The sequence below is a fragment of the Muntiacus reevesi genome, chromosome 11 (genome assembly GCF_963930625.1).
Source record: "Muntiacus reevesi chromosome 11, mMunRee1.1, whole genome shotgun sequence".
Taxonomy (NCBI): domain Eukaryota; kingdom Metazoa; phylum Chordata; class Mammalia; order Artiodactyla; family Cervidae; genus Muntiacus; species Muntiacus reevesi.
The window spans coordinates 22,403,913-22,426,762 of record NC_089259.1 but is presented as its reverse complement, the minus strand read 5'-3'; the positions used below and the strand labels follow the sequence as shown (position 1 = coordinate 22,426,762).

Below are 22,850 nucleotides of genomic sequence, written 5' to 3'. Positions count from 1 at the left end.
AATACCGAGAAAACCAAGGCTCAGAATGATTTTCGGAGGCTTGTCCTGTTAGCAAGTGTTGAACAGGGCTAGAAGTCAGCATTTCTGTCACTCAACTCTACTCTTCCTTGGCATTTCATAGCTTCTAATTACTTCTAATGACTTAGTATCTATTGAGCAACTAAATTATAAATGGTATCATAATAGTCAAGATAGAGGCACAGCCTAAATATGTAATTCTAGAGGCTCTTTTAAATTTATGTAACTCATATCCTAAATTAGGATAATTAGCTAATCATTTAAATGATTCCTATCCAAATTGGCACAGTGGCTGGAGCCAGATAGCCTGGTGATTATTTTCCGTGACTCTTGAGTTCCAGCACCGATATTTCCTGGTTCTGTGATCTGGGATGTGTCACTAATACTATTTTGTGCCTTCATTTCCTCATCTGTAAATGGGGAGAACAATGGGACCAACCTTCACCAGATAATGTGAAGATGAAATGAGATAATGCAAATAAAATTCTTATCAAGAATTACTGGCATGATGACAAGTTCAATGAATATTCATCATTCAGGCTGTCTGCAGATTGGATGCTAGATATTGATTTATAGATTCTTTTGGTCAGGTTAAATCCCAAATACTTTTCCCTCTTCTGTAAAACAATGTGATTGGGTTAGATGATCTCCAAGGTCTCTTGAAATTATAAAATCTGATACTCTTTTTAGTGGGACTTTCAAATCAAAATTTCTTCAATTGAAATAGTCTAGGATCTTAACTACTGAATGGATAATTAATGTTTAGCAAAGTATTTTTACCAAAAAAGGGAAAATATAATAAATGCATTAGTGAAACTGGAAAATTATTTTGTATTAAATGCCACTTAATCACTCATATTTAAGATAATTATTTGAAATCTCCCAAAAGCAAGGTTATCATGGTAAAATGCAACCATACCTAACATGAGGTATACAATTATAGATATTCTGTAGTTCTCAACATTCTCTAAGTCAGCTGTGAGAAACACAAGTCCCAGGGACCCCCTCCAGACCAGCTATATCAGAGACTCTTGGGGCGGGATCCTGCAAACTGAAGTAACAAGCCCTCCCAGAAATGTTGATGGTACTGAAGATTCAGTACTAGTGTCTAAGTAAAGAGTGAAAAAGAAAGTTCTGCTTCTGATAAACATTTACTGAAGCAGCTGAAACTGAAATTGAATCTGGCCTTAGAAGACATCAAAGAGAAAGGTCTGTTAGAAATAATCAGAAGTCAAGTAACCAATCAATTGACTGAGAAAAGGAAGCTGAGAAGTCACTGCTGGTTATTCCCTATGGAGAAATAAGGCACTAAGGAGGTTAAAGAAAAGTTCAGTGGAATCAGCAGAGAGTATCAGAGTAATGATTCCAGCCAGGAAGCAGTCTCAGTAAGAATACATAATGTCCCATCTCCCTGCCCAATGTGGAGAATGACAGGTTCTCTGTGCTGTATACTACATGAAAAGAAATAAAGCATTGCTCTTTCCATTTTTTATAGTAAAAATGAAAACACTGAGGACTCAATACCTTGATTTATGAAGAAGTACATGAAATAGGGAAGAAAATAATTAATAGTCTATGCCCATCTATTTGTCTGGAAAAACCTAAATATCTTCATTAGATGTGGCATTGGGAAAAGTTTTTAACTTATAACTTTTTATGATGGCTAGTATCCATCATAAACATTTAAACAATGTACAAGGGAAAGGACATACAGCCAATGTCAAAGAGATTGGAAGACAGGTGACTTTATTCCCTTCAAGGTCCTCCCTATCGTCTTATATCAATCCCAAACCCCTTTCTTAAAACCAAAATGTCTGTTAATCTCCTAGATGTCATTGTCAATAAAGCAAAAGCTGAGTATATCCAAGCAGGTTTCATACACCTCTTTTAAAGTCTCCACCTCAGTTACTGGAATCAACTTTCCCCAGTTATAAACCAAACATTCGTCCTTCTCCTTCAGGCCTTTCTCCTGCTCCCCCGTTACCCTCCACCCAGTAATATTTTGTATTTACCAAGTCTAGTCAGTTTAGTTTCATAATTACCCAAGGATTGAGTTCTCTTTTCCATTGTGATTACATTTACTCATATTCCCATGATATTTTTCCTGTCTCTCTTCACAACTAGACTCTAGAAAACAAAAATCACGTCTCCGCCCCAGTGACGGGGCTCAGATCTGACCCAAAAAGCACATGCAAATTGTAAATTGTTCCCTGGTGAATGTACTAGAAGAGTAATCTGAAATCTTAAGCCCCCATGATTTCGGGAGCCAATCACGCATTACATCTTATTCCAGAGAAAGAAATTAACATGTGACACATTCGTCAAAGAAGAGTCTATTTCCTGATTCACATCTGTCACATTTTAAGTTCTAAGTAAGTGTTCTGATCATCAGATTTGTGTGTTTTTATAATAGATCCTTTTCCTTGATTCATTTTAAGACAAGTTATGCTGATTTTGACCACTTGGGTATTATCGTTCTTAGGTTTTAACACTCAGCTTCAGCGACCTCAACAAAATTAATGGTAATGTGTTCAAGGGTCTTTGAGGGTGGTCTGTAAGACTGCAAATTAAGCAAACAGAGTAAACACAAAATGGCTTTCATGAGCACAAGAATCTTCTAAGGAATTACAATTTATGAGATAAAAAATCCTGTCAGGAATTTATTTGTTACCTACCAGATGCTGGCTAATGGAAACTTTTATTCCAAATTATGTTGGCCACACTTAAGAGATGCATTATCTACGTAAGTCACAGATAAACAGCCAAGTTCTAATGGGGTTCGTCTGCCCCCCTTTCTCCCCCCACAAACCACAAGGACCTCTTTTATGTGCCATACTGTATACATTTCCTGGTGTAACAACCTCACTTTTATTGTACAAGATACCAGGATCTCTGAGGTTGGTTGGAGTTGCTCTTTCCAAATTACAAAGTTCAAACCAAAAGATACAACTTTTGTTGATTCTCAGTGTCTTTGCTGAAGAGGAATTCTAGAATGTGCAAACAGAATAGGAAAATTCTTGGCTTATGAACTGATATAAAAGAAATCCTCCAGAAACACAAGGCCTGGGATATTTCAGACTCTTGACAGATTGCAAACCTTTACTGCCTTTTATTAATGATCAGGGTTCCAGATCAAGTGCCTCTAAGAAGCCAAGACCTACTTGTCAGACTAGAGTTTAGCTCAGAAGTTGAACATCTTCCAACAAGCAATCTCATAATAGCAGATATCTTCTCCAGACACCAAATTACTTTGGCCAGCACAAATGTCATTGACTAAAGAGACACTGAAATGTTTGGTCACTGTTCTCTAGACAATAAAATTAAGAAGATTATACAGTAATAAGCAGGAAAAACACAATAGCAATTTTGTTCTATAGACCTGTTACAATCTTAAATGACCTAGACACACAGTCCCAAGTCTGTCTCATGGTTGCTTTTATAGATAATAAACAAGAGGGTACACAATATAAGATCACTGTTATTAGGAAATGCAAATACTTTAGGAGTATGATTGTGCAAGGTGTTTCAAATTCACAAGGTGACTGGGGAAGTAGCACCGGAACTTACACAGATAAGAACAGATTCCTACTCATTCCTGTCTAAGTATCTAGTGTTTCTCTAGCAGTGGAAAACTGGGATATAACATAGCATACATCTTTAAACATTACCGCTACCTGTCCACCGCTGTCAAGGATAGTACAAGTTGGAAAATTCTTATCTTACAAACTGATACAAGAGAAACTGTCCAGAAATACATGGCCTGGGATATTTCAGACTCCTACTAGATTGTAAACCTTTGCAAACTTTTACTACTTTTTATTAATAATCAAGGTTCAGATCATTATGGTGGGAAGGTAACCCAAACAACTGGATATGAAACAAAAAATTAAAAACCAGTAAAGCAAAAAGCAAAAAGTATTATTATTGTGGAGTGTTGTTTTATCAAAGTTTGGAGTCAGGTGAGGGAAAAGGATGCCTAATGGTGAGACATAAGAATGGGCCAAAGAACACAGACTTTTGGGGACACCTTTTCTGGAGACATCCAGCCTTGAAATTCTTGTCCTAGTCATGGCAATGATTCTGATCAAAGTCATCCAGTAAAGCAAAGATAATGGTGTTAATAGCTACAGCAGGTCTTGCTTTAAAAGAATGTAATGTCTCTAAGGTGGCTTAGTTGGTAAAGAAATCTGCCTGCAGTGCAGGAGATCCAGGTTCAATCCCTGGATTGGTAAGATCCCATGGAGAAGGAAATGGCAACCCACTCCAGGATTCTTGCCTGGGAAATACTGTGGACAGAGGAGCCTGGTGGGGTTACAGTCCATGGGGTCACAAAGAGTCAGACACAATGTAGTGAGTAAACCACAAACAATGTCTCTAAGAGTCTGTCATTTGCAGAAAATATTTGCGCCTTTATCAAATAGAACAGAAACTGCTAGAGGTGTAATAGCACATGTTTTTATAAGATTTTACTTGAAAGGACAGATTTTGAGCCACTGAAATACATGCAATGTCTTCTGCAATTAGTCAATGAGACTTGATGCGGGGAAGTGAAGAGTTCAGTATGAAAGGATTAAGTATCAAATAGTTCAGATACAGGGCAGTACCAGGGAATAATGCAGACAGACAAAAATAGATTCCTTATTCATTTCTGTCTACAATTTTTCCACTTCCTTAGGGGTTAAAAATAGGGAGATAACAAGAATAAAAATCCGACAGTATTTATAATCATGTACCATTTTAGCTTAGTTTCTACTGATGACATTAAGATACAGCTATATTTTGCTAATAGTAACTGTGATATATTAAATCTACTGTCAGTTATTTTCTAGTAATCTTTTTTTGCTTTTTAAAAAAATTTGTCCCCATTTAAAAGAATCCATTAGAGTTTGCTAAAAAGCAGTATCAGAGTTAGATGTACAAATCACTTTTGCAATAAGATATAGAATTCCAGAACAGGCAAGAAGGTTAAAAAGTAAAATAGCAAAAGAATTCAGCCTGTTATTGCAGAATGTTCAGAAAATGAAGGACAAGGAGAAAACACCCACATATACACAGAAGGGCCACCCCCCCCCCCCCAAATTTATATACTACTACATAAACCTGTTCCTAATGTATGGGAAGCCACCTTAGGTTACTTAGTTTTGTTTTGGTTCTCATTAAAGTCTGATTAGTCAGAGTAAGAGGTGCAGGTGATGGTGACTTTTGGAGAGTATAAAACGTGTACTTAGCAGTAGTTTTACATTGTAACAGTTTTGATTTCAATGCTAATATTTCTTAAAATTGGGGGAGAATTTGAACATCCATAGAAACCTTCTGCATGAAAAATTAATGAAAACCAGTATTTTTGCAAGTACCTGTTTTTCTCCACTGGGCTTTTTGTGGTTCAGCAGCAGCTCGACAGCTCCCACGACTTCTTTCCTGATAGCATGTAATAGGGCGTCTCCAACATAGACGTTGAAGCTTAAGAGTAGTTCGATGAGCTCCAAGTTCTCATTTTCAATGGCAATGAGTAGAGCAGTTCTTCCAAGAGGATCGATGCAATTAATATTGATTTTAAAATAAATTTCAGCTTCTTCTAGGGATTTCTTGACGCTTGCATAATCTCCCTTTTCCACGGCATTTAGGTAGGCTTTCTCGGAGGGTGAGAGTTCGGATTCTGCGCGGACTATCCTGAGAGGGATGCGGTCTCGATAGGGGGCGTTAACATTTCTTTTGTAATAAAACTGCGCCATGTTCATGCCATGCTACGTCTATGTCTCTGAAAGTGCAAACAAAACCCAAAATACACAAGGATTAGGGTTAGCACACTTCTTAACGATTCTGCATCACATTTAACTCACAACGATGCCGATAATAATGATAAAACTTAATTATTAAGAAGTTATTTTCCCTTTAAACCGTGGAAGTAGGTAATAATTATTCAGTGATCTCGAAACACAGGTTACAAAAGTTCTTATCTAAGAAGAATAAAGAGAGGCTAATATTTGGCAAGTTACTTTTTAAAATTTTAAGTCTTTATTGAATTTGTTACAGTATTGTTTCTGCTTTATGTTTTGATTTTTTTGGCCATGAGGAATGTGGGATCTTAGCCCCCCAACCAGGGATTGAACATGCACTTCCTGCATTGGAAGGTGAAGTCAGAACCACTGAATCACCAGGGAAGTTCCATACAAGTTGCTTTTAAAGATGACTTTAAAACTCATATTTGTCGGGGGCTGCACCTGTAATTTTTAAAAATTATTTACACAATTGATCATAAATACATATTGTTTTTAACAGAGAACCTTGAAAGTCAAAAGCTGTACCTTTGAGATCCGCAAAATAGACCAGGGATTTTCAAGTATGTCATTCACTGTAAGTTTTGATCATCTTGAAGATGCTGTTGAGGTTACAGGATATCAACATCTCGGCAAAATGTTTTTTCGTTTTCATTTCTATGTTTAATGTTTGTAAGAACTGGCATTAAAGTTTCTGTGACTTAGTGATATTAATGTCAATAAAATATCATACTGAGCCTGATGAGTATAATTGTATTTTTTCCCTCTTATAAGTAAATTCATTGAGGAAGAAAGAATGTGAATCAATGGTATTATCAAGATGTGTCTAGGCAATTTAATTTCCAAAGGAAACATTTAGAAAGGGATTAAACATATGGTTTATTATGAAAATGCTATTTTTATTAATGCTCTTACCCTCCAAAGCACAGAACAATAAACCACAAGGCAGGAATATATTTATTGTAAAATGTAATATTATTTTGAAGTTACAGTAAAGATACAGTTGAAGATGAGGAAATTACTTCAAATAAATGAGATTATCATCTCAAAATAGATTAATAAAAAATATCCAATGTCTCTCAAAGTCTTGCTGATTTCATAATCATCATAATGATACAAAGTTTATTAAAATGTATTGCTTTGAGTATAACTTCTTTATTTCTGTTAGTTCCTGATTTTATATGTACAGTCTGAACTATTTTATTTTTCTATATCATTAATATTCAATTCACATGCTTATTTACATATATTTGCTTATCAAATTAAAATGAATGGGGCATTCTGGGAACCTGAATATGCATATTTATCTTAATTGACCTTATCATTTTATAACTCAACCAGATTTGAATAATGCTTTAACTGTAGATTAAATATGCATTGCATTAACAAATGTGATTATATTTAATGTAATGTTCTCAATTTGAGAAATTATTCATTATTTGCATGCTGCCTCAATTTAACAGTAATTTCAGTTACCAAGTAGTTAAGTTTTAATTTTTGATGTCCAGATTATTCATCATAATTTCTCAAATATCTAGATTCAAGGTCTAATATACAATGCTGTACATTCATAATTTGTTACTTTCTGGTATATTAGAGTCAGCGTTTTATTAAGGCCTCTTTATAGACTAAGCAAAAAGCAGCAATCTTATAATCCAAAACATTTTTCTCAAATGTTTCCCATCTTATCAATCTTTTTGTTTTAAATGTATTATGATCAACTACATAGCATGATATACATTTATTTTCACAATTGGAGACAGTGTTGTGAGTTCTTAAAATTACAATATTACTTTTTTGGAGGAAGATGAAAAGTAATACTGGTTTTCAAATGTATTCATTTTAGATGTTCAAATTTCTTAATTGAACTTGATTATAATTTCAGTATTTGGAGGATGTTTTAAATTACTAGAGTAACAGGAATAAAATTTATATTATCAGATAATTGAGACAACTTAATATTCCTCAGATATAACCAAAGCTTCAATAAATCAACATCATTATGATGTTACATATCTCATTTTAATTTTCTAACCCCAAATGTACCATATATATATCAGTTGATGTTTATTCACTAAGTTGTGTCTGATTCTGTGACCCCATAGGCTATAGCTCACCAGGCTCCTCTGTCCATGGGATTTTCCTGGTGGGAATACTAGAGTGAGCTGCCATTTCCTACTCCAGATATGCATCAGTGGTAACATTAAAATATTTGCCTTAAGAAGGCAATTGTCACCCACTCTCCCAGCACTCCTTGTCTATTTATGTCAGCATCCATAAGATATGTGTGATCAATGATGTAGTTTTCATGTGGCAATTTTACCCCGACTACAATATAAATACCTTATGATGATAATAACTGCCATTTATATTCTATTTCAGCAGTATACATTCTCTATTACCTTACTCTTTGTCCTTCATTTTCTAGAGTTGCATCTGAAGTTTCTCACCCTATATGCAAAAAAGAAAAAGAGACACAGAAGTACAGAACAGACTTTTGAACGCTGTGGGAGAAGGTGAGGGTGGGATGTTTCAAAAGAACAGCATGTATATTATCTATGGTGAAACAGATCACCAGCCCAGGCGGGATGCATGAGACAAGTGCTTGGGCCTGGTGCACTGGGAAGACCCAGAGGAGTCGGGTGGAGAGGGAGGTGGGAGGGGGGATCGGGATGGGGAATACGTGTAACTCTATGGCTGATTCGTGTCAATGTATGACAAAACCCACTGCAATGTTGTGAAGTAATTAGCCTCCAACTTATAAAAAAAAACCAAAAACTAATGTTGACTGTTGCTCAAAATATAAATTAAAATGAAAGTATGAACATACACATACACACACTATAAGAAATTCATGTGAATTATGACTCAATCAGGATTAGGAATCAGTCTCAAAGATGGAAAAACTGGATTTTATTTTATTACATTTCCTTTATTTTATTACTCATGGTATCCAATAAAAATTAGATAGTAAACAGCATTATCCTTTTCAGAGTGCAAGATGTTGGTGACAATGAAGGGATTAGTGGACAACATAAAAGATACGTAAGAAATTGGGTGAAAAGAGGAGATAGATAATGAGAAATTAGAATTATTAAAATCCATTTCATTTAATCCAGATAGCTGCCATAAATGTAAACTACACAAGTATGTTTCAAAAAAAGTAATACAATATTGAGATAAGGATATATACAGGGGGATATTACTTGGCCATAAAAAAGGAACTGAAATTGGGTCATGGTAGAGATGTGGATGGACCTAGAATCTGTCACACTGATTGCAGTAAGTCAGAAATAGAAAAACAAATATTGTATATTAATTCATGTGGAACATAGAAAAATGGTACAGATGAACCTACTTGCAGGGCAGGAATAGAGAAACAGATGCAGAGAATAGACAGCTGGACATGGTGGGGAGGGGAAGGGGAGGGTGGGATAAATTGGGAGATTAGTGTTGACATATACACACTACCATGCGTAAAACAGATAGCTGGCGGGACCCTGCTGTATAGCGAAGGAGGCTCAGTTCAGAGCTCTGTGACGATCTAGAGGGATGGGATGAGGGAGGATGGGAGGCTCAAGAGGGAGGGGATATGTGTGTACATTAGCTGATTCACCTTGTTGTATAGCAGAAACTAACACATTGCAAAGCAATTATATTTCAATAAAAAAAGACATATTCTAGTCCACATCATATTTAAGTTGTGAATTGGGCATGAGACTTTCCATGAGACAACCTGTCTCTCCATCCATAAAGTGAGAAAAACAATACTCATGAAGGACAGGTGAGAAGAATCAGGAGAGTTTCTGCTAAGAAAGATCATTTAGCTGCTATCTTTTTTCAAATGTCCTGGATTGGAAAGAAGTTAGAATTCATGTTGGGAAGGTTAGATGGAGTTAAAATACATTTGAAATGTAAATATATAATTTACAAAATTGAGTTATTTATAATGGAATAGTAAAATATAGAGAAAGAGAAAAGGAGAGGGAGAGAAAAGATGGAGCAACTCTGACTGATGACTAAAAACTTTAAAAAGTAAGGAAGAGTACATAATTTTTCAGTACATCAACTTGTCCTTCCAGATTGAGATGCAGTGATACTAACTGAAGGACAAAAATCAAGGTTGACAATTTAAAACTGTGATAAATGAATGTAATCGCTAAGAGAAGGTGCTGATAAGGCTGGTGGCTCCTGAGCTGACCCTCTTATCAGAAACTATGGAATTGCTATTGGATAGAAAGTCTGTAAAAGAACATGGGACTCAGTGACGCAAATATACTGATCTCCAATGTGGAAAGCCTGTTCCTGATCCTGCACTTTCAGAATGAACTTCCTGAGGGGGAAAAAAGATATTTTTTTCCCTATAAGTTACAGAGTTTAGCAGATCCTTTGATTTCAATGATCCCTTTATGATGCATAAACTGGAAGTGAAATGGCTGCTTCATCAAGTTATGTTTCAAGGACTTGGAAGAGGTATGGAATGTGATGGAGAAAAGCTCAAATTTTGCACGTGAATTTTAAATTAACCCAATATTTATTTTCCCTAAATATGTTCAGGACTTAAGAAATAAAAATGTGAGACAGTTTCACCTTGACATCAATCTCAAGAGAAATTTTAAAAATTGTCCCTAGATATGAAAACCGCAGTTATCGAAAAATCTTGAAGATACACAGGAAAACAAAAGTTCCAGATATTTACAGAGATCAGAAGGCATATTCCCTAAAGGATGAGCTTAGGCGTGTGGTGGAAAGAACAGGGAACTTGAATTCCGAAGAACACAAAGGAAAGAAAATGCACAGAAATCTCCACTCCTGAGTGAACATTATTAAAAGTAAAATAAAATTTCCCCAAACAACTTCCTTTTTTTTCTTTTCACTTTTGATTCCCTAACTGCTAGAAGATACATCTGTACAGGTGTGAACTCATGATACAGTGAGAAATAAAGACTCCTTTTTTGTTAGGATATTACAGCACATATATAGGTTGTATTTGTATTTTTTTCCTGAAATTTGACAGGAAATAACAATTTCCCAGATGACTTATTCACACTCAAACCTATTTGGATTTTTTTTCTTGCTCTTGGTGTAGTATATAATATCAGTAATCTTTGGCATAATGCATTGTGCAAATAAAAGCATAATGCTCTCATTTTTACTATCATTCCTAATTCCAGGCCCTTTTCTTCATCATCCTTCACACAGCTACACCAGTATCCTTCTAATAATCTCACTGATACTATCCTTGCATCCTCCCTATTTAGCCTCCACAATGCCACATACATAATATTTCTAAAATATAAATCTGATTCAATCACTCTTATAATCCTTAAATGACTCATAGCCATTCACAGGAAAAATAAAAACCTATTATAGAATATGGGACCTGTATGATCTGGCTTCTAATGCTTTCTTAGATGTATCTCCCAAGTCAATCCCTGAAAAGTCTTATTTTACACTGACAAGAATCCCAACTACTTGGCCACTACAGCTCTAAGCATTTTCTCGTACTGTTCTTTAGAATAGGAATACTGTTCCTCCCCTTGAGCCTACTGGCAACTCCTGCCAAATTTTAAAACCTCTGTGAACTATCCTAGCCTCTGTGGATTTTTCTTTTCTTCCTCTTAAGACAGAGTAAATGACCTCTTTTATGCATCTTCATAAACCCTGTGGACTGCTTAGATTTAGAACTTTTTTTCTTTTTCTGTGTAAGAGATTGTGACTTATACAGTATTGCATCCCAATCCAAAGCAAGTGGTTTTGGCCCCAAATTTACTGATGAGTCAACAAATTAATGACTATTTTTAGAGTTATTTCTCGGTTGTTAGGGGGAAAGGAATAAAATTAACATGGTAAAACTGCTTTAATCACGTGCTGAAAGATTGTTTAGCCCATTGAATGCCACAATGAATAGCTGGACATCCAGTCAGTGGTCATAAATTACTGAATAGCCTGGGCAAAATGCTGTCATTCTTTTTTTTACCTACTTTTATTCTCTACATAACTTACCCACAAGCTTTTTTTTTTCCCACAAAGACCTATAACATGTAAATCAACACATCTATAACTCTCACCTTTGGAATATGCTTGCTATCACTACTATCTAAATCATCAGAAGGACGTAAGACTTTAGTCACTTGACTGATACTTCCAGGGAAATGAGAGCACAGAGAGGGGAAAAAAAAGTACAAGACAGCCGGGGCCGGCAAACTGAATATCTTATAAAGGGAGAAATCAAGTTTATATACCAGTTAACAGGAGGCTAAAATATGCACATTAATATTTACAGAATCATAAAGAGGATAGGAGAAGAACCGAGGAATAAGAAGTAATCAGGAATAAGAATTTAAAAAAGCAACTGAAGATACTGGTAGAATGACCATGAAATGAACCAGCAAACATCAAGTTCAGATCGTGACATTCTCCCAGTTTGGAAACTGTAAAAGTGAAGAGAAAAAGAGAATAGATGGATAAGAGCCAACATTTATAATATAGCAAATGACTGAAGAGAAAATAAATAATGGTGTGTGGGACATATTTTTAGTAGTAATGACCAAGAATTTTCATAATTACAGAAGATAAAATACCTGATATGGGAGGAATCCATAGTGCCATGTAAGATACAGAATAGCTGCTTCATAGATTAAGAAAATTATAAAGGAGGAGAAAAAAAATCCCCTAAGAGAACTGCTAACACTTACAGCATAAGGAATAGCTAGGTCAACATAAATTTTTGTTCTATAAGATGTTTTCTCAGGGGTGATAAGACTGTAAACCAATAAATAATTCAGGATTTCAGTTTTCCCATCAAGAAATTCCTGCATATAAATTTACCTGAGATAACATCCTGCTCACCTGGGCAAACAGCTTCCTTATCTTTATTATCAAGACTCTCTCCAGACCCCTCACTTGGCTGTATCTGTTTAGTCAATTAGTGGTACCTGACCCTTTGTGACTGCATGGACTGGTAGCCCACCAGGCTCCTCTGTCCATGGATTTGCCAGGCAAGCATACTGGAGTGGGTTGTTATTTTCTTCTCCAGGGGATCTTCCTGACCCAGGGATCGAAACTTCATTTCCTGCATTGGCAGGAGGATTCTTTATTGCTGAGCCTCCAGGGAAGCCCTGGCTAAATCTACTGATTCTAAATTAGTAACGTCACAAATATCGCCCAATCCCTATCATTCTCCCATCTTGAAAGATCCACCTTAAATCCCTTGCACCCGGGGCAGAAATCTCTATGGATATTCTTTCCAACTGGTCCCTATGGTGGCACTACACAGCTATTTCAACGTGATGTTCTTCCTACTGCTAGGAGTGATAATGAATTTATCCTTATTTTACTAGAAAATCATATGATAATATTTTGGGAAGTCCAGTACATAAAATGAATAAAGGATCAGATTAATATCAGACCTCTTAACAGCAAATTTGAAGGTTAGAATATAATGAGGTATTGGCTGAAAAGTTGAGACGGATAAAAGCCTCCCCTATCAAAATGAACTTTGAAACTAGAATTTCATATCTTTTTAAAATTATTTAAATGCAGGAAGGAATAAAATTAGCCTCACACATACCACCTTGGAAGACTGTTCACACAAAGACCATATTTGATCACAGGATGGCACTACAATATGTGGAAAGTATAGGTATAAAAAGAAAGATTTCTACGGTTTAAGCAATTGAATTTTTGTCTCCATTGCTCACTGATCTACATGCATGGCTTAGAAAAGGGTCTGGTACATAAAAAATGTATAATGAATATTTATTGCAGGCATAAAATATCTGTTAAACATCTGTATGTCAAACGTGTGTATTAAGCATTGACAACACCCTGGGAAATGAAAGTCAACATCCTTGAGAAACATGGCGAGAGGGGGAAGAGATGGAGATCTGCTTTAGGTAGGGTGATTGGGGTGGCCTCTCTATGACATGAAAGATGATAACATGGCAGCTAAGTAACATTTAAAGGTGCAGAGAAGACCATTACGTTACACTGATCTGAAAGTGGGAAAACAGTGAAGCAGGGAAAGCATGATGCATTCTAGGATGTAGAAGAGGGACAGCTTGTCAGTAGAGGGGTGCATGCAAGGGAGAGAGCAGAAGGAATGAGTCTATAGCCAGGAAATGCAGGGCAAAGATTTGGGGATGTATTCAAAACATAGTAAGTTCTTGAATGGCCTTGAGCTGGGAACTTATATAATCCAATTTCTGCTTTAATGGTCACTTAGGTTGCTGATTGATTTGGAAACAAGTTAAGAGTTCAACCCCTGGGTTGGGAAGATCCCCTGGGGAAGGAAATAGCAATGCACTCCAGTATTCTTGCCTGGGAAATCCTATGGACAGGAGAGCCTGGTGGGCTACAATCCACGGAGTTGCAAGAGTCAGACAGAACTTAGTAACTAAACCACCACCAAGAGTGAAAACTGAGAGACCTTCTGCCAATAGACCGAGTGAGTGCCATTCAAGAGTCTACATTATGAAGGAGGAAACATGGAACTCTAGGATTAATAATGCAAAACTTGGGGACTTCCCTGGTGGTCTCGTGGTTAAGATTTTGCCTTCCAATACAGAGGGCATGGGTTTGATCCCTGGTCAGGGAGCTAAGACTCCACATGCCTTGTGACCAAAAACCAAAAGCAGAAAAAGTATTGTAACAAATTCAACAAAGACTTTAAAAATGGTCCACATCCAAAAAAAAAAATTTTTTTTAAAAAGAATGCAAAATTCATACTGATGGTGGAATGTAGGTGGAAATTTAAGTGTCTGCTCATATTTTATTCAGCAAAGAGGAATAAGATGGAGATTTACTTTGGGCAGGGTAGTTGGGGTGGTTTATTAATATTTTATTAGCTCTGATTGAATATATTTCAAGTAATCTTTCTCTAATCCTTTTCCATATCCCTATTTTTCATACCTTTGCAGAATGTGAAGATTTTAAGGATATATCATTTTGTAACAAGAATGAAGGTATATATATTGCTACTACAACACCAGAAACACTTTTACCACTTTCATTGTGTCAAAGGTGTCACTAATTGTCCTGTTGACAATGAAAGCATAATTTGCTATAAAAGAAACAATATTAAGAAGAAATGTGGAGGGAAGGCAATACATATTACAAGCAAGTGACTTATAAGATTAGATCAAGAAAGACAAAATAACCTGGTTTCAAAAATGACATATTCAAGAGCAAAATTTATTCAAAAGTCGCCCAGAACAATCAGATCCTGCAATCCTTAGCCAACATTTAGTTTCTGACATTGTGTGTGTGCACAGATGTGTATGTATGAACGGTAACTATGGTAACAGTGAGTCCTTTGACCAAAGGAGAAAGAAATAAATCTTGTAATCATAGCAAAAGTAATATAAAATGCTTAAATCTGTATGCACGCAATAGAATTTTTGATAAATTTATGATCCTTGAATGTAAAAAAAAACAATTAGATTATTGCAGAAGTAAAGATGTCACATGGCTTAAATGTTATTGCTGGTGATGCTGGCGGTGGTAGGAGTGGTAGTAGCAGTGTATGTGAGAGAGAAAGAAAGAGAAGTAATTCAATACAGATTTCATAAAAGCATATCATTAGAGAAGCATTAAAAATCAGGGCAGGAAATGGAATGATAATAAGCAATGTTGAGACGGTTAAAAGTTTTGGAAATAATTATTTTGGAACACCATGAGAATGATTGAACTGCATTTAAAAGTTGAATATTGAAACAAAATGATGGGAAGCATCAATAAAGGTTAGTCAATCCTTTCAGTGGGGAAGAATTTTCTAAGAAAAAATAGTGGAGAAATGACTATGAGGAAGACTCATGGTATGCATACACAGAATTAAAAAATTCTTAGTATTATAACATAATGTAGAAAATTAAAAGGTAAAATAACTAGGAGAACTATTAAAACTAAATATGATTGAGAAGAGGTTATTAAATAGAAAAGAAAAATCAATAAGAGTCAGAGAATAAAAAGAACAGCTTCTTCCAAGAATAGGAAATATAACTGGAAGATATCATTTGAAAATGCATTCTACTTTACTGACCTCTGTAACTATGAAGTCTACCAGTAAGACAGACACATTGCATGCCAAATGTGATCACATTATATATTAAAGAATGACCAGTACCAGAAAGGATGCAATGAAAATACTTCTCTTGTTAAATTGCTGGTGATAGTTGAAAGTGGAAGAGAACTGGAAAAATGTGTACTGGTCTTAAAAAGGTTCAAGCCCTTTACCCCATGAATATCTCTCCCAGGAATCTATCTCAGGGCTGTATTTTATAAAGCAGGCAGTGATGTATACACAAAAGGAAAAATAACTCTTACATATTGTTGGGAAAAACTGGAGAGACTTAAAATCCAGTCATTGTCAGCTCATCAATTAAGAGCTAAATATCTACTTCATAAAAACTGTGCCACTTAAATAAAGTAAAAAGTACTAGAAATTAATATTATGCAAAATAAGCATATTAAGATCCATGCTAATCATGGAAAAATTTTTGAACACAGTAAAATTAATATCTACACCAAATATAAAGCCTATGAGAAGGAGGTAACTATTAATACACTCATAATTAAGAAAGATTACCGATGGGTAACTGAATGATTTCTGTTCTTGCCTAAATTTTCTAAGTTTTCGATAAGGAGAACACAATATATTTTACTAAAAAAACAGCTTCTTAATCAAAAAGAAATTTTAGTTTATAAAAGAAACAATCAGCTGTCCTTGATAATTAGCAAAACTCTCAAGTTTAAAAGGTATTTGACTTGTTTTTCATGACTCCAAAAGTCATGAAAAAGCTAGAACAAAGAGTAATGGGTAGAGATGATAAAGAAAATGCTTTCTTCTCATCTAAGGGGTGATCTATTAACAGTAATACTTGTTGTCAAGGATTAAATGTTTCTCTTAGAGACTAGTAAACTCTGTTGCTGACAGTATTCAAGGGTGAAAGAGACAACTCAAAGGGAAAAGCTGGAGAGAGAATTCAAGAACTAGACAGATGACTTAAATTGGATAATCTCTAATGACTAAAGCGATTAGACTCTGATGCTACTAGTCTCTGCTTTTGCCATTGTCTCTGACAATAAGCCATGTGACTTTAGACACATTACTAACATTGTCATTCTTTCTATTCCTCTCTTAAAGTTACAATAAACCATCTTCATACTTTCATTTTGTTGTTTAGTCGCTAAGTCGTGTCTCACTCTTTTGCGACCCCACAGACTTAGCCCACCAGGCTTCTCTGTCCATGAAATTTTCCAGGCAAGAAAATTGGAGTGGATTGCCATTTCCTCCTCCAAGGGATCTTTCTGACCCAGGGATCAAAACCATGTCTTCTGTACTGCAGGTAGATTCTTTGCTGCTGAGCCACCAGGGAAACCCTTCATGTTTTCATAAAGCTTGACTTAAATTTTTACAATACTAGGTTACTTGTATTCGGTTTTGTTATATGACTTTTTGCTCTTAGTTACAGAGAGGGTGTCTCTTCATTACATACAGATGAGGTTTCCAAGAAAATTGTTTCCAAATGTATTAGCTGTTTAGATAAACACAACAGTCAGAATTACTGACATTTATGATAGCTACAGAGAGAAATTAGCTTTTTGAAGATAGAACACGGTTTTCAGAAATTTCCATTGTCGTCTTCACTCTAAATATTTATTATGAAGTTAATTTAGGTATTTTTATTCCTAAAAAGTACTATTTTATTAATAAAACTAAAATATATATATTTGCTTGGATAGTGAAGATATATAAGTAGTTTTACCATCATGGTGGAATTAAACAGAAGGTTTTTATTAGGGGTGTAATTTTTAAAATTCACACATTTATCTTTTTTTGTTTTATTTGTAAATAAGACAGTCTTTATTAGTTTCTTTTCTCCTAAATGGTAGTTACTATGTGACATTCATTTCTCATATAGCCTTTATTTGAAGCATTTGGAGGAAATATAAAAGTAGTAAACAGTGTTCCCTGTACTTATTGATTATAGAATGTTTTATCTAGCAAGCTTTTTAAAATCTTTTTATTTTATTTTATTTTTTAATTTATCAAGAGAGCTCTTTAGCATTGGGGGGACAAAACTGGACTCCCCTGTAATCACTAATATACAATTCCTAATTTTTTTTAATGTTTAGAGGTTTAATCCATGAATGTTTCTCAACCCACTGCTCTCTATATCCCTAAAACAACCTGTCCTGCTATTAAAAGGAAAAGACAGGCGAGTTTTGTTTCCCCCATTTTCAGTGACTGAAGGTAGCGTGGTGAGCCTAGTAGTAAGGTCCCGAGTTGTAAATCCTGAAGCTAATTCATTTGTAAGAGTCCACTGCAATTTCAGGCAAGGAGTCACCTTTGGTGAAGCAAGGCCTTCTCCTCTATTTGAAGGTACATTCTCGAAAAGAAGGTATTCAGATGAGTGGGAGTGCAATGGACAACCTGATCCACCCACTTGACCCTGAAGACAAACTAGTTAACCGGGATGTCTGTTTCCTGTCTGCTTCATGGCCCCCGGAAATCTTGACTCCTCAGTGTGGGCTCCATTCTTCAGCAAAAGATTTATTGAGGCTTATTCTATAGCAGACCAGGACTATCTTGAGGGTTGAGGATAAAATGTCAAGTAAAACACAATCCCAGTGGGTGAACTTTTATACAAATTATATCTCACTATAGCTTTTAAAACAACAGCAAGAATTCTCTGACACCAGGGAGGACACTATCAAGTAGAGGAGAAGTTGTGTTAATAATCAGTAATAAATACCACACGGCGAGTTCTCCAGTAGAGATTGGGAAAGTGTTTCTTGGGGATTCCAAAGAGAAAACCGCTAATTGTACCTAGAGGGAGAGAAATGCTTGCTATGGTAGTATTTAACTATGAGTAGGTGTTGCCCAGGGCTTCCCAGGTGGCTCAGTGGTAAAGAATCTGCCTGCCAATGCAAGAGATGCAGGAGACATGGGTTCGATCCCTGGGTCAGGAAGATCCCCCAGAGGAGGAAATGGAAACCCACTCCAGTATTCTTGCCGGGAAAATCCCATGGACAGAGGAGGCTGGTGGGGTACAGCCCATGGGGTCGCAAAGAGTCAGACACGACGGAGTGACTGAGTGTGCACCAGGAGTCTCCTCAGTGACTAGTGGAAGCAAGGAATTCCAGGAAGAGGAAGCAGAGTTCTTAAAAGGAAAGGGGATGAGAAAGAGCTCCTGATTCTATGCTAGTTTCTGTTTCCGGGATAATTGTCCTTGTTCAGAAGCAGTTAGACTTTTTACACAAGGGCTCTCCTATCACGCCTTTTAGAATTTGGGTTATGCCAATTGTGTTCTAAATTACATTGTGATCTTTATTATTCCCTACCCAATACTGAACTTTTCAATGATTGTATAAATTTGGGAATATGAAAGAACTATACAAAGTCACAAGAAAAGATACATTTCCGAGTCTCAGAAAAAACTGTCAACTTCTGCTAGAGCAGGCAGCCACTCGGTGTTGCATCCAGAAGATGCAGCCAAAGGGTGAGCTATCAAACCTGGTGGTTTCGGTGAGTAGTCAGAGTCAGACATGGTAAACACCTCAGGCTATTCTATTCCACATGCCCAACCAATTTTTGGTCTAGGCAGGTGGGAGTGAAAATTCCATTAGGGCAGCTACTTAATGAGGCCGGTCCCTCCATGTCCCTAGAAATTTGTTCTTGCATTATAGTCTAGACCTCCAAAGACTAAGTCTATTTTAAAACTGTCCCTTGTAACAACAAAAACAACACTTACAGAACCCTAAATATACGCTAGGCACTGTCCTAAATTTTACTTGTATGAACTCAATCCTCAGGAAGCCCCTTTGGGGCAAACACTATTATTAGGGACCCATAGGATGGTTAGTAAGATAACTAACTTGACAAGGTCACAAGGGTTTTATAAGTGTGTTCCCTACTCTGAGTCCAATGTCTTTATCCCCTATTACACATTTTACTATTCTCTCTGTTAATGAGTGGCCATTATGTTTCCCAGTGACTGGGCTTTATCATGTTGTCTAATTTTCCAGCGATTGCCTTACCCGTAGTTGGTCTCCTAATTCTGAACCTCAGATTCCTCATCATTGGCTCTCAGAGAATTCTTTTGACTCTTCAACAGCACTGTTGGACCTCGCCTTAACATCAGTCCCTCAGATCTTAGGCAGATTGACTCTTGGCTGCCATATTAACCTATCCTCAACGTGATGGAATTTTATATGTCATTCCCCCACTGGCTCTTCTCTTTGGAGAATACTTGCAGGCTGTAAATAACTTCTAAAAAGACCCACGGCAAGTCAGAGTCCCCTCAATATCCCCCTCCCCACTCTCCAGTCACAGCATCTCAAATAATCTGGGTCAATTCGCTATGAAGACAGCTAGGAAAAGAGAACATAATTTAGTCCTTTGCTCCTGTGAGATGTAGCAATTAGTAAATAATTAAGTGTGGGTTTCATTCCCAATGTTAAATTAAGCCCAGAAGGTTAAAGCTCAGTAGAATTGTGCTGCAAGGCAACGCTCACTTTCTTTGCTGTTTCTGGATGGTAATTCAGATTGAATAACATCCTAAAAGCACTATACAGTTAACAGAAAAGCAGAAGGCATAAATATTATAAAAGGCAATCTCTTCCTTTTGTCTTGAACTTTAAAATCTTTCACTCAATCTTTTCATGTCCTTTCAATATACCAAGTGAGTTTATTTCTACGCTGAACTCAAACATCAATTATGCAGAGTAAAAACAAATTAGTTTTTTAAAAACCAGACTGCTTAGAATACTCTTCATAAAAGTTCATTATGCACAAGCAATTCAGCATCTCCTAAATACCTCTAACAAGTATAGTAATTACCATAGCAACTTAAAAGATGACATTTATTTGGCAAAACAACTTCACAGGTTATTTGGTTATTGTCCAAATGTATGATAGATTTGCCTTCCAGAGAATTCTGTTATTCTGTACTGTCATTTGCCCTATGACACTGTGATAATTTTTTTTAACAATATAAAGCTAAATCATGATGTTTAAATACTCATCCTAGAAGTTTATCTTCTTAGTATGTTGGCATTGAATGATTTAAGACCACATTTAAAACAGCTTTTATCAGCAGGCATATTAGTATTTTCTTCCAAATTCACTGAGCTCTATGTCTTTGGAAATTTAACAGATATGATAGAATTATTTATGTAAGTGGTATAGTTTATTTTCCATCAAGTCTTCATTTAAACTTTTAACTAAATGAAGCTAATTCTCCTTAAGTCAATGTTCTCTTGTTATTCTAAGAGTTGGCCTAAACTAATTTAAGGAATTGATTTAAGAAATGAGAAAGAGCTATGGGTTATTTCATAGAATTCTCCATTCTGCCTGGCTCCATTACAAACAGCTCTTAGATCTTTGCTAATTTTCTCTGCTTCCTGGGGACCCAGCTGCCTTAAGGAAATTGAGGAATTAAACTATCAACATTTACTCTAACAGATATGATCCCACACCACCTCAGGTAAAACAGTTAATTGGTTTTGTAAACATCTGCTGGTTTATTAAAATTATCATGAAAGTAAAACTGGAAGTTGATATTTTAGTTGTTAGTTTACCATTCAAAATTGCAATCCCCCAGTGCCATGATATTAAAAACCTCATGGTGCTTTGTATGCATTAATGGACTATGTAGATGAAAAACTAAAAAAAAAAAAAAAAAAAAATTATCTATCAAATATTTTGTCTACAGAGTATGAAAAATTGGAATACAAATAAATATTTATTTTTCTTAAACCAGATGTTTGACACATTGTAATTATAGCCTTCTACCAATGAAAGCAACATTATTTGAAAGTAAAATAATCATTATTATTCAAATTCTATGACTTTTTTGTATAAATTTTAATGAAGATTAGATATACTTGAAATATATTCTAGTCAATAATTATTTTAGATCTCCTCTTTAAATGTTATATAATGAATGACTATAGCAAAGGCCATCTTAACAGGAGACAACTTTCATTATCAATACTTAATCAATGCTATATTTTGGGGATTTAGCAATAGCATAGAACTTAACTTGATCTTTGCTAAATTTCTGCAAAAATAATCTGATTTTTCTAGTTGATAATTTTTGAAAAATTTCTGTATATGATGGTTAATTTTACTTGTCAACTTGGCTGGGATGCCCAAATATATGGTTAAACTTTTCTAGGTATGTCTATGGGGTGTTTCCAGAATAGATTAGCATTTGAAATAATCGACCAAGTGAAGCAGATTACCATCCCTAATGTGGGTGGGCTGTATCCAGTCTTTGGAGAGCCTGAATAGAGAACAAAAAGGTAGAGGAGGACTGAATTCTCTTTCTGCCTGACTGCTGAGCTAAGACATTGGTCTCCTGATACTGGACTGGGACAGTGTTCCTGGTTCTTAGGACTTCAGACTGAGACTGGAATTTATGCCACCAGCTGCCTTAGTTCTTGGGTTGACAGATGACATATTGTGGTACTTTTCATCCTCCATAATTGCGTGAGTCAATTTCTTATGATAAATATAATTTCAATCTATGTATGTATATATATATATACCTATGTATCTATCTATCTAGGCATGCTCAGCTGTGTCCAACTCTTTGTGACCCCATGGACTGTAGCCCTCCAGGCTCCTCTGTCCATGGGATTTTCCAGGCAAGAATACTGGAGTGGGTTGCAATTTCCTTCTCCAGCGGGTCTTCCTGATCCAGGGATTGAAACTGCATCTCCTGTGTCTCCTGCATTGGCAAGCAGATTCTTTACCACTGAGCCACCAAAGCAACTGCTGATCAACTATCATCTATCTATCCATCTCTGTATCTCCTATTGATTCTGTTTCTCTGGGGAACCCTAATAACCTGTACTTTCAGCTGCCTCTTCTTTTGTCGAATTTTAGAACTCCTTTTGAGTATCTGTGGTTTGCACTTTTAAAAAACATAAGATTTGTACTCAGCAACAGCTAGTTTGTACCTCAGTACTATGCCTTCAACTAGTGTGGGGTCTACACATAATAACCTATCTCGGAGTTATGTTTTCTCATGTGCAAAATCAAGA

At 35.9% G+C, this 22,850-nt stretch overlaps 1 protein-coding gene across 2 annotated transcripts in view; it reads right to left on the bottom strand.

The window, feature by feature from the left end:
• Positions 1-22,850, bottom strand: part of TRPC4 (transient receptor potential cation channel subfamily C member 4) — a 194,621-nt gene that overhangs the window by 129,200 nt on the left and 42,571 nt on the right. For both annotated transcript variants that reach the window (XM_065901854.1, XM_065901855.1), the window contains exon 2: positions 5,373-5,776. In XM_065901854.1, the coding sequence (XP_065757926.1) occupies positions 5,373-5,756 (384 nt within the window). In that variant the 5' untranslated portion in view covers positions 5,757-5,776. The remainder of the gene's footprint in view (positions 1-5,372; positions 5,777-22,850) is intronic.